A 12663-nucleotide genomic window follows, 5' to 3' on the forward strand; every position below is an offset into this window, starting at 1 on the left:
TTTTTTTTTTTTTTTTTTGTGCCATAACTGCAGACAAGAGGCACTTACATTTTGCTATGGTGGGGAAAGAGCCAAACTAGGAGCTCTGAGGTAACAGAAAGGTGCAGAGTGCTCCTTTGACGCTGGCACTAAATCCACCCTCCCTGTCAAGTGCCTCCAACACCCTCTAGGCTCACGGAGTAAACCGTGTTCCTTTTTCCAGAGCCTGGTGCAGGAACAGTGCCCCTGGGAGATCAGGTAACTTTGGAGGTTGGGGCTGACACCTGAGCAGTTAGAACAAGCGGAACCTTGGTGAGTTGTTGTCCGGTGTCTACACAGGTCTGGGGAGCACTCGTGAGGAAGGATCCATGCGTCTTCAGGGGAGATGGGGAGAGAATCACAGGCATGGGGGGGCGGAGAAGGTAAACAAAACAACAGTGACAAGAGCCACCAGACAGGGAAACAGAAAGTGCCTTAGCTTGGCCCTACCGTATTGTACAATTCCTCTAGTCTGGAGATGGTGAGAAAACGGTGCATGCTTACTCCATTCTCTATGAGTAATTTCACAAAATCCACTCTGTCCAGGATTAGGGCATCCAGCATGGCTTGCTCCAGAGACCCCACCTGCGAACCAAGCCATGAGTTAGTCTGCCCCGGGGTCTGGGGGTGCAGGCCCTCGGCGTCCACCTGGACAGATAATGGAGGCTCGATACCTGGGGACCGGTCGGCTCATCCAGGGACCGTGCACTCAGGACAGCGCACTCCGTCCTGTGTGCCAGGCCTGTCTTTGGAAAGGAAAGTGAAAGATTTCCAGGTCCAAGAGCTATTTCCTTCTGGAATTGCTTTTTTTTTGGGGGGGGGATTCTAAGAAGGTTGCAAAAGGTTACAAGGGTTCTGCTCTTGCCATTCTCTGCCAGAGAAATGCCCGGGTGGGGACCACAGGACCTCCATCACAGATGGCAAGCCCTTCGGAGACCAAGTACCCAAACTTCAACCCAAAACTACTTCTTTATCACAAAGTGCCAACACTGCAATGACACCCGAATACTGAGGTGTTTGGTTCAGGGAAAACAACTCCTACATTAACATTTTTTGTCTTAAAAGAAAAACAACGCGCGTGGCATAGGTTCACCACCGCTGACCGAGGTAGATGCTAAATCTCAGTGCAGAAATAGGCAAGACGGAGGCCAACTGGTCTCACTTATTAACTAGAGAAATCAGCAAGCCAAGTTTTAGATTTGGCCCTGGCTGGGATTTTTAATTTAACCTTTTTCACAAATTTCTTCCAGATTCCTTGACAAGTATTTCCATGCTAGCAATGCACCACCACAGTGCGAAGACAGGTGCTTAACCACAGCCAAGAGCTGCTGGGTGAAGGCAGGGTTCGCAAAGACCTGCTCGGGGAGGGGCTCCAGGCCCTCAAATCAAATGCCAGGCCCGAGCCAGGATAGTCTCATACCTATCCTACCCCATGGCCGATTTCCCAAGTTTTTATTTTTGGTAGAGTCCATCGAGGGAAACAAATCAGGAACAGTTATATAAAACTGGATCCCTCACGTTGTTCTGTGGGAAAGGGAGAGCCTGGGTCCAGCCCCCAGGACCAGATGGCGCCCGCGTCCGGAGCTGCTCCTTGTGGGTCCTGAGGCGCGCACCTGCACGGCCGTCATTTGGGAGCAGCAACTGCTTCCTCTTGCAGACAGTCAGAAACAAATTTAACTCCTTCACCAAGTTAAACTTACACAACTTGGTATTATATGCACCTTTTAAGACACACTAAAATGTATCTGCAGCTGAAAATGACTGCATTTCGGCCTCTCCGGGAGAGACGGAAATGGGTGCAATTATTTGGAGTGGCGTTTCACTGTAACGTCCACCAGGTGGCAGCATTTCCCCAAGTATGAGAAGCGGCTCCTAGGCCAGGAACTGCTGTGTGTACAAAGCAAGAATTTTTTCCTCCCAAACGAAAGATAGTAAGTACTTCCCCGAGCCCCTCTAAAGGTTCCCTAAACAAACACCCTTGCCCACGCAAGTGGGCTGCTCAGGAGTGGGGACATATACTCTACCGGCCACTGTTGCCCGTAAATGAAGATCTGGCTGCGAGCGATGTCCACTCTGTTCCAGGCTAGCGCTAAGCTCAGCTGGTCTGGGGCCGAGGCATTAGCTCCTGCGCAGAGAGCAGAGAAGAGGGGGGAGAGAAGACTGGTCAGTGCTTTGTGAGGAAGACTCACCCATCGCTGTCGCCGACCCCCTTCCGGGGCAGCAGACCAGGCTGTAGGGGAGGCTTCTTGGCCTCGCGCCGCTGCAGGTCGGGAGGACTATGCTCTCTCGAGCTGACCTTTACACCATGGGGTGCTCAGTTGCATCCCTGGCTCGACCCTTTAGGCGCCGGTAGCACCGTCCACTCATCCTCGCACTGCCTCAAGTGTCACCAGCCTGATGTGGTAGCCAAGACCTGTAAGCTAGCATTCTGGGAGGCTGAGGCAGGAGGATCGCAAGTTTGACCAGTGTGTGCACTATGGCTGAGGAGCGCTGCTGTGAGACACACTCGCTCCCGCTGGCCGCTCTGTTCCTTCCAGGCATCCCTGGCGTTGGGTTTCTCACGGGGCTGGGCCCTCGTCAGCTCTCTGCTGAGGAAGACCCCCTGCAGATCCACGTTGATTTGCCCATAGAAACTGTTGGAGCCATTTTCCTGTTTCTCCTCAGTCTCCAGACTCTGTCTAGAGCCGTGTTGCTCAATGTGGCCATTTAAGTTTATGAAAATTAAATAAAACGAAAACTTTGGTTCCTTCACCAAATTAGCTGAATTTCAGTGTTGAACTTCTACATGTGGCCAGTGATTGGGAAAGCAGGATGGAAGATTCTCTCCTTCCCTTCCTTTTTAAGGCACGGTGGGTTGAATCCAGGGCCCATGCACTGAGCTTCCTTCTTAGCCCCTTTTAAAATCTTGAGACAAAGTTTTGCCAAGTGTCCAGGCTGGGTTGGAATTTGCAGTTTTCCTGCCTCGCTTCCCATAGTGCTGGGATTTTTACTTTTTCCCCGAGTTCTGGGTTTCAGGCGTGCACCCCCACACCTGGCTGGCAGAGGGCATTTCTATCACCGCAGAGGATTCTGCCGGGACATAGCTGATCTGGGCGAGTGCACCGTGCTCATAAAGGTGCCCTTGTGGCTGTGTGAGGCCAGACTTCTCTGGGCCACCGGGAGGCTGGGCGAGCAGTCAGAGGTCCAACAACTTCAGTGGAGAAGCAGGCCCAGCCTACATACGGCACACAGGGGCAGCGGGGCTGGTGAGCTCTCCCGTGGCCGCTCCCTGTGCGGGAGGAGGGCGGGACAGCATCAGAGCTGCCTGGTCCTTTGGTCCAGGGACGCGGGAGGCCAGAAGCGGAGAGTGGCCCAGCTCCGCCGGAAGTGCGTGTGTCAGGGGCTCCCGAGCTCCACCACACATTTGAGTCGCATTACAGCCTCCCCGTGCTGGGGCGCACCTAGAGCAGGGAAAGCACATCTCTTGCAAGGGACGGTGCCTGAGCTCCTGATGCGCACGGGAGGCTTGGGACTTCATACCTCTTCCCCTGCTACCCTTGGCCTCCTCTTCCTCATCTTCTTCAGAGAGAGAGAGAGTGTGTGTGTGTGTGTGTGTGTGTGTGTGTGTCAGCCCAAGGCCTCTGTGCTATTTGCACTGAGTTACATCCCTAATCCTTTTCTATTTTTTTTTAATATTTTGAGAAAGGGTCAAGTTGCCCAGGCTGGGCTTAAACTTGTGATCCTCCTGCCTCAGCTTCCCAGAGTGCAGGGATTGCAGACGTGAGCCACCACACTGGGCTCTGGCCTCTTCTGGACATGAAGAGTTAGGGAAAGCATTCTCTAGGTGAGCACTTCTCAAATTTACACATGCATAAATCTAACCTGGAGAATTTAAAAACACTGGACTTGCGAGTCCTGCCCCAGACATCCTGTGTCAGCAGCCCCAGCCCGAACTCCTGTGTTTCTCACAGTCTCCTCCCGTGGCTGCTGCTGACCAGGGTCGCCCTTGAAGAACCAAGCCCTCGAGAGCTGTGGGGTTATATTTCCTTCCTAGGTCAAAGGTTTCTGGTTCCGGTGTCCACGTACTGATGGTTTTATGAACCACATATCTGGAATAACTTGATTGTGTCGGGAATGATAAATATCAATTCAGTTTACAGGGGTGAATTTTACAGTAAGAAATTATTTACCTTTTCAGATAATAACAGGGACTGCAAACCTATAGCCGGGTCACTGGAACAAACAAATGATAAACCAGAATGTGGCAAAATGTAGCGTTGAAGGCGAACTCAGATTGCACTTGGAAAGGTGGCACTTAATGCCTTCCTTTGCTTTTTTTCCCTTTTAAAATACATTTTTAATTTCAGATGATACATCGCCACTGTCTATATTTATGGGCCATAATGCAAGATAGATGCATGCACACCGCGTGTGGTGAACAGATCGGGTCCCTGGTGCCTCTCTCACCTCAAACATCTACCTTTTTGGTGGTGAGAACATTCAGAATCTCCACTGTCCATTTCGAAATATGAAGTTAGTTGTCAACCGTAGTCATCCCGCTGTGCTACAGAACACGTGAAGAGACTTCTTCTGTGAAGCTTCTTCCTGTCCATTAACCCTTCCTTCCCAATATTCTTTCCTGCCTCTGCTGGCCACTGTGTACTCTGTACTTCTACGAGGTTAACTTCTACATGCAGGGGAGAACATGCAGTGCTTGGTTTTGTGTGTGTGCTTGGTTTGTTTCGCTTAATAAGTGAATCATGCCCGTCCCATCCCTGTTGCTCTAAATGTCACGATTTCATCCTTTCTCTCGCTCTCTCTCTTTTGGATGGGACAGAATTCCGTTCACATTTAAAAAAATTCATTCATCTGCTGACAAAAAGCTGGGTTGATCCCATATGTTGACAAGTGAGAATAGGAGTGCAATAAACATGGGTGTGAAGGTGGCTCTGTGACGCACGCATTTCGTTTCCTTTTGATCTGTGCCCGGGAGTGGGATTGTTGGATCGTGCAAGAGCGCTGTTCCTCATTTTCCGCGGAAGCTACTGCTCCCCCGTGGCTGGACTGACTCGCACACCCACCGGCGTATCGGGCAGTCCCCTCCTCTGTCTGCTGCCCAGGGCGATGATGGCAGCTCGAGTCTGAACCAGAACACAGGGCAGGCGGCAGTGATGTGAGGGCACGGAGGGCTACACGTGGGTAACTGGGTAAATGTCGAATGATAACCCTTATCCGTCATGACGTCAACAAGACCCGCGAGTCCTGACTTCTCAAAGCTGGAAAGTGCATTGCTCAGACTGGTTCCGAGCGGTAGTTTGGGTCTGTGCGGGTTTCTGACCGAGACTCCCGGCTTGCCTAGGACAGTCGCAGCTTTCGTGCTGAGATTCCCGCATCCTGGGCAGCGTCTCACCCAGGAGGCCGGCTGGTCACCCTGTCCTCCACGGTGGCAGCACACGGGAACTTGCTAAAGGGTTAACATACTCAGGCCCAGGACCTCCTCCCGCAGGGATTCTAGTGTGGTGGTGCCGGACGCTGCAGCTTTACAGAGCTCCCGGGTGATCCTGACGGATCCCAGCGTACGGACAATCTTGGTTCCTTTGCTCACCCGCCTGTTGTGTCGGTCCTTGTTTGTGTGGGCAGAGGTGTTGATCTCATGCGTTCTCCTATGGCAGTCACTATGCCAGCCCGAGGACCTCGCAGATGAGACAGTGCTTTGTCCCGAGTGCTTCGGGTCTAGGGGAGAGAGCTCTGCGATTTAATATCCCCCGAGCATCAGTTCATCTACTGTGTGACGTGTTTCTCAAAGACCTTCTGTCCCAGACCCGTCTGGGCACCGCACACCCAGAGGTGAACAGGACAGCTACGTCACCCTCATCCTACTCTTGCTGCTTGGCACTCAGGCAGCGAAGAAGCTGACCCACAGTGCGGGTTGAGGTTGCGTAAGAGCTAGGAAGGCGTAGCGCCTGGAGCGTATCGTACGGCTCAGGGTCCACAGAAACCAGTCCGTGCGGCAGCGCCCCAGGCTCCTCAGCCTCCCGTGTCCCATGGTGGATGTTGTGCCAGTTGCTGGGCCAGGCTGCTCCCTTGCAATGAGGGCTGGAGATGGGGTCCCGGGCACAAATAGCGGAGTTCTTGGGCAGCTCATTGACCCCATGAGGGAAACAGGGCTGGAAAATGCACAGACGGGTTGAGGTGGATCTGGACTCCATCTGGGTCCTCACTGGGGCTCAGGGCTCCCATCTGTAGGAGCCCTGCTTCCCAGGCAGGTGCCCGATCGGGGGTGGATGTGGGGACCTGGTACCTTTGGGGAGGGTCCTTCTGAGCGCCGAGATAAGAGTGGTCACAACAGTGACCAGGGTCATGGCGGAGCTGCTCTGGTAGGGTGAGTGACAGGAGGCCTGCCTGAGAGTAACAACTGAGCAGAGACTGAGATGCTTAGAAAATGATTGTGCATACGTGTGAGTGTGTGTGTGTGTGTGTGTGTGTGTGTGTGCGCCAGGAAGAGGAAGCAGCAAGTGCAAAAGTGCGAATGTGGGAATGAATGCAGGTGGGTATAAGACATAACAATTATGATGTCTGTTCTTGAGCAGGTCAGGGAAGACCTAGACGCGTGCATAATGACTGCCTGAGGTTTGAAGGGTGAATTCACTGAACAGATGCTGCGGAGAGAGGCCTCTTAGTAAAGGGCACGGTGGATGCAGAAGGGGGTGAATGAGGTGTACCTGGAGAATCCACGGCAAGACACGGTGCTCTGTGCCCGGGTGCAGAATCCGAGAGACGACGCATGAGTTAGAGGACTCCCAGGCGGCGGGGAAGACCTCTCCTTCATCCCGAGAGCTGGGAGACCGCTGAGACTCGCCTGGAGACGCGCCGCCAGGTCTGTGTCGCGGACACAGCAGTCTGGCAGCACAGTGTGCAGCAGGGACTCGAGGGCCAGCACTGCAGGATAGCTCTGCAGTCTCCTGGGAGGGGGGAACGGGAGACCCCAAGGAGCAGCTGAGGTGGAGGGAGATCTGAGGGCCAACATCGTTATCCTTGGGTGATGGGGATCAAGGGAGAAAGAGAAGTCATGGGTGATTCTTTAACGCCTAGATTGGGAGCCAGATTCAAAATGGCCCAGAAATGCAAGAAATAGAAGTCAAAACCACGCTTTCAGGGAACAGCAAAATTTCATCCCCGGCTTTTTTTTTTGAGACAGAATCTCACTATGTAGCCCGCGGTGGACTCAAACTTGTGATCCTCCTGTCTCAGCCTCCCAAGTGCTGGGGTTACAGGCGTGTGCAACCACGCTCAACTAAAATTTCACTGAGTTTGAGGTGCCCATGGGACGACACCCTCGGGCACTGAGGTCCGGAGCAGTGAAGCAGTCAGGTCTGGAGATGGAGATTTGGGAAACATCAGCCCGCAGGTGACAAGAAGAGGACGAAGGGATGGATAACTGAGTGACAATGACAGCTAAGCTGTGAAAGTAAAGCAGTCATTAGAAAAAAAAAGTAGAGAGATAGGGAGAGAACCCAGCGTTGTGACCCTGAACTGTGGACAGACTTTCGAAGAGGGTGTGGCCGCCAGGGCAAAGTGCAGAGACAGCAAGAGCCCTGGCTTGGACGCCGAGTGAGGCTTGGGGAAAGACGGTGGGAACCGGAGTGGTTTGCGGAAGCCGAAGGATGGTCCCCTAGAACGTGCCTTGTGCATTCCCGGGAGCCCCGTGTGTCATTATCTGGTCACAAGGGTCCGTGTAAAGGCGACGCAGGGGATCAAAGTAGTAGTTACCGAGATGACAAGGGAAGCAAGAAGTCAGATCAGTGCCGGGAAGGAGCGCTGAGCCCAGGAGGGAAGCAGCCTCTGGAACCTGGAGACGCAGGGAAACGCTTCTTCCTGGAGCTCCAAGAAGGAGCTCAGCTCCATTCACAGCGTAATTTTCAACTTCTGAGCGCCCGAAGGACACGATAATAAATTTTGGGTGCAGTACGTCACGACGGTAGTGATTTGTCATGGTGGCAATGGGAAACTAACGCAGGGCTCTCGAAAATACCGTTGGAGTCAGAGAGACCCTCAAGAAAGAGTGAGAATGGAAATAGTACACGGGCCCTCTCGCCTCTTCCTCTCCCAGACACTCAGTTTTAGAATGGAAGATTGTATCTTTCACGTACTTTTCTTGTGCTGTTAAATGTGTTTGTATTTCTCCTACCAGTATTTCGATTTATAATCTTTTTTTTTTTTCCTGACAGGAGACTTTATTCAGGAGAGCAGAACAGTGAGAGAGAGAGAAAGCTCAATTTATAATCTTAAATGAAATTTTTTATTATATTAAGGAAAACGTATAGACGTCATAACGCGGTAAAAAGCCAACCTGTTCTACCACCAACCCTCTTTTCTCATCTCTCGGTTTCTTTTATTTATTTATTTTTTTGGTTTCTCATTTCCACATTGCTTTGCCAGGTAACATTTAGGTTTCCATCTGTTACTCAAGTGGCCATATTTGTTTTTTTCAGAGTACACTATATTCTAGTATCAGTGGCCACAGTTAGCCCTTTCGCTGACACCCAGGAATCGAACTCAGGACCTTGTGCCTTCAAGGCAGGTGACAGCACCACTGAGCTAAGTCCCTGCCTCTAGCTGACACCCCTTGCTTGGTAGGCTGAGTTGTTGTGTGGTAGTTTTTCAAGAAGAACGTGTGGGGACACCACTGCCAGAATTCCAGCACGTTCAAATTTCTCTCTTAGTCTGTATTTGAATGACATGGGCTCTGTATAAAATCTAATGTTCTGTTGTCTTCCAGTATTGAGTGACACTGTAAAAGTGTTCAAGAGCAGCTGGATTTTCCTCCTCACAAGAGACATGACCATTTTGTCTGGTGTCCTGATTGTTATTTTTCTTGAAAGTTTAGTAACCTTAGTAGTATATGTCTGAGTATGATGACTCTGCTTTACTTTTTACTAGGCCTAAGGTAACCCTTTCAATGATCAAGTGAAATGCTTTTTTAAAATGAAAAGTTTCTAGATTATATTTTAAAATTATATAATTATATTTTAAAATATTTGCTCCAGCCCATTATTTGGGGTTTCAACTCTGGAGATGACAAATGTGGTTGTGTTGAATTTGCACTTTCTGTCACCTCCTTTCTATTTAATTCTGATTAACTCTTTATTTCCATTTTATTTCAGTTTTGTCCATCTTACTCCTTTCCAACCTCTGTCTCCTACACTTTGTTTTTTTACAACATATTATTTTGCATTATTTCTCCTTTGTTTGTATCATTCTGTGATGATTTTTTCCCCTCTACTTCATTCCTCAAAGTTGCTCACATTTTATCTCCTCTTGCTGCCTTACCTCCTCATACCTGAAGTTTGTATTCCAGTTTTGAACTATTTCTGTGTAAAGTACTTCATTGACATTTATAAAATTTAAATTACATGATAAAATATTTGCAGGACTCTTTCCTTATCCATAGTTTCATCTTATGAGTTTCAGTTATTCTTGATCCAAAAATATTAAATGGAAAAATCTAGACACAATCAGTTCACAAGTTTTAAATTTCATACCTGCCCAAGATATGAAACATCTCCGTGCCGCGTACTCTCGCTGTATATGCTACCTGCCCACTGTTCGCTTAGAAGCCATCTCGGTTGTCAGATCGACTGTCACAGTATCACAAACCCTCACAACCTAACTTAATGATGCCTCACAGCACAAGAGAAGTGATGCTGTTAATTGAGGTAGACCGAAAAGAAGCTGTAAAGCGCTGCTTTTAAGTGAGAAGGTGAAAGTTATAGACTTGATAAGGAAAGAAACAATATCTTGCATGTGTGTGTTTTAAGACAGGGTCTTGCTCTGTAGTGCAGGCTGGCCTGGAACATGGAGTAATAATACCCCTGCTTCAGCCTCTCAAGTACTGGGATTATAGCTGTACGCCACCGTGCTTGGCTAAGAAAAAATATGTGCTGTAGTTGCTAAGATGTATGGTAAGAATGAATCTTCCATCTGTGCAGCTGTGGTGAAGGAAAACCAAATTTGTGCTCGTATTGCTGTTGTGTCATCAACTGTAAGCCGAGCTGTGTGGCATATGACCGTTCCTTTGCCTCACCTGGGTCTGATCCAAGATGGATCATGCAAATTTCCAAGGATGAATGTCATTGTATTGTATATCTGTTAAATATACCAACAGAGTTACTTAAAGAAAAGAAGAGGAAGGTGAGCACAGTAGAATAAGGTACGCTAGCTAGCGGGCACATAAGTAGAATGGTTATCATGGTGTATTGTTATAATCATCCCATTTTATTATTAGTTATTGTTATCAAACTGTGCCTAACTTATAAGTTAAGCTTTATCACAGGTACTTGCATGTGCGTAGGAATAGAAACAAACCGGGTCTTGTGAGCTTTGTTACCACCCCTGGTTCCGGGCATCCCTGGGGGTCTTGGACCGGATTCCCTACAGATAAGGGTGTTCCACTGTATTCAGTGTTCATCTGTTCTTCAGAAACATTTTTATAAAGAATGTTATTCTTCTGTTAATACATTTTGCCCTTTTACTATTTTTGTCTCAGAATATCTCTGTATGCAGTCTGTGCTAATCCCTATTTTATTATTTATCACTTAATGAGTTGGGTTATAAGGGGCCCAGGGTAGCCTTCCAAACTGGTTATTATTCACAACTTGAAGGCTCTCTTCTACAGAGCGAACTCCCTCCTGCCAGCGTGGCTGATCTGCACAGTGCTGTTTAGCCTCCTCCTTGCCTTCCGTGTGCTGTGCTAGGATCCAGAGGGATTCCTGCTGCGCTCAGTTCTCTCTTGTTCTGGCACGGGCTGTTCCAGACAAAGGGCTGATGCTTTTGCTGGAGCTCTATTGGAACGTTACTGCTCATTCTTTCTTGGCTTTTGCCCCTTCCTTCCACATTGCTCCTGCATATGGAAATAATTTGGAATATATGTCTAATTTCACTACACATGGTAGTGTTCTTGTTCTGGTTTGCTTCCTGCCTTTTTCTTCAACAGTTTTCAAAAGTTTCTTGAAGAGTGTGGCAAGTTCCGGGAGCCATATCCGTGTTGGAGGTTTGAGGTGAACTGCAGGCAGAAGCGCGGTCTGACCGCAGCTTTGCATTAATAGATTCCTTTAACTGAAGTATGGAAGACAGAGGCAAGTGCTCAATAGAAGCAGGAAGAGCTCTTAAGAAGACATTGTAACAAATCAAATCTAAAGTCTGGAAGGTCTCATGCTGCCACACGAGGTATAGGAAGGGACAGATATGCAAGTTTTGTGGAGACAAAAATTATCCTGAATTGGCAAGAAGTCTCTTGGACAGAGTGGAAGAATTTGATGGAGGTTTTGAGCCTGTGTAATGGAAAAGAGATTTAGCTTATGAGCCAGAAATGAGGAAATCGGAGAGAAATCAGCTGGGAGCAAAGCAAATTTATTTTTATTTCTTCCTTTTTAAAGACAGTTAATTTGAATTTGTGGCGCTTGGTGATTCCCAAGAAAGTTATCCAGCAGGCAATCAGGGAAGGGAGGCAGGGATTGGGAACTAGAGGGGGAGCAGATGTGATGTTTGAGGTCACTCACACAGATGGGATGTCTGAAGCCATGCAACTTTATGAGTTGTGCAGAAGGCACCTAAGGTAGTTGTTGGAAAAGCAGAATTACTCAGTGTCCGTGACACTAAGGAAAGGTAAAGAGAAATACAGTTACCATCACGCAGTGAGAGCTAATTACTCACTGGACATTTAGAAGTACTGTGCCATTTAATACTCATACAAATTCTATACACTTCGCCAATCACAAAACAGGCTGGGAGGAGAAAAGAAGCACCATAAGAAGTAGACATTAAATCGGGGCCTTCCCTCAAGGTAGCAGAGAGTTACAGTAAGACGTGGACAAAGTCAACATGGCAAAGTTGCTGAGGTTTAGGATGAGGACTGCTGAGATTAGGAGATCACAGGGGTCTTCAGGAGGATTGCAGAGCTGTCTGAGTATTAGGGGTGGGGTAGATTCAGGAAAGTAAGATTTGCAGTGAGCCAGTGGACCGGGAAGGTAGAGCACGTGTGCGAGGGATGTTGGAGAAGGGCAGACTACCTTTCAAAGCTGGATGGTTAAGAGGAGAAAAGTGTGATGCCATCTTGAAGGTAGCTGGAGAGAGCCTGAATCTTCTCAGGTCACAGGGCCCTGGATGCGTCTCTAGCAGAAGGGAGGTGGCCACTGGAGAGGAAAACTGAGATGATGGATGAGGGCTTGGGGGACGGAGGCCTGAGGGTGGTTGGCTTCAGCCAAGAAGCGATGTCGTCAGAGAGCAAAAGCTCAAAGGGTGAATGAAGTTAGTCATTGTGAATGAAAAGTGTGTCAGGATGACAGCTAGAACCTCAGGGTTGTACAGGGGGACACCGTCTGCTGTGGGTCCGAGGGAGTGGGGACTTGAGGAGAACGGAGGAAGGCAGAGAATATGTCAGAGGCGTAAAGAATGAAGGAGCGGTAGAATCAGATTTGGGCCCACTTGAAGTAAGATAAGCAGGTATGTCACCTCACCCCTGAGCAGAAGTTGTAGGGAATATTTATTTGGGGATTTTAACATCAGTGTTTGGGGGGATTAAAAAAATTCCCTAAAGGTCACTAGACACTTCCCCATGTTGTAAGTGGAGGTTGTGGGCCCTTTGTGGACAGACACCAAGAGAGTCAG

At 48.9% G+C, this 12663-nt stretch overlaps 1 protein-coding gene across 24 annotated transcripts in view; it reads right to left on the reverse strand.

Annotated features, from left to right (window-relative positions):
* The window catches only part of Trpm3 (transient receptor potential cation channel subfamily M member 3), a 506665-nt gene that overhangs the window by 98734 nt on the left and 395268 nt on the right, over window positions 1-12663 (reverse strand). For 15 of the 24 annotated variants that reach the window (XM_010638481.2, XM_010638478.2, XM_010638477.2 and 12 more), the window contains 2 exons: window positions 2043-2143; window positions 469-603 (listed from right to left, as the gene is read on the reverse strand). In XM_010638481.2, coding sequence (XP_010636783.1) covers window positions 469-603; window positions 2043-2143 — 236 coding nt within the window. The remainder of the gene's footprint in view (window positions 1-468; window positions 604-2042; window positions 2144-12663) is intronic. The other 9 variants (XM_010638482.2, XM_010638475.2, XM_010638483.2 and 6 more) reach the window with 1 other exon arrangement.

The sequence above is a fragment of the Fukomys damarensis genome, unplaced genomic scaffold (genome assembly GCF_012274545.1).
Source record: "Fukomys damarensis isolate Sample0158 unplaced genomic scaffold, DMR_v1.0_HiC HiC_scaffold_31, whole genome shotgun sequence".
NCBI classification, from domain to species: domain Eukaryota; kingdom Metazoa; phylum Chordata; class Mammalia; order Rodentia; family Bathyergidae; genus Fukomys; species Fukomys damarensis.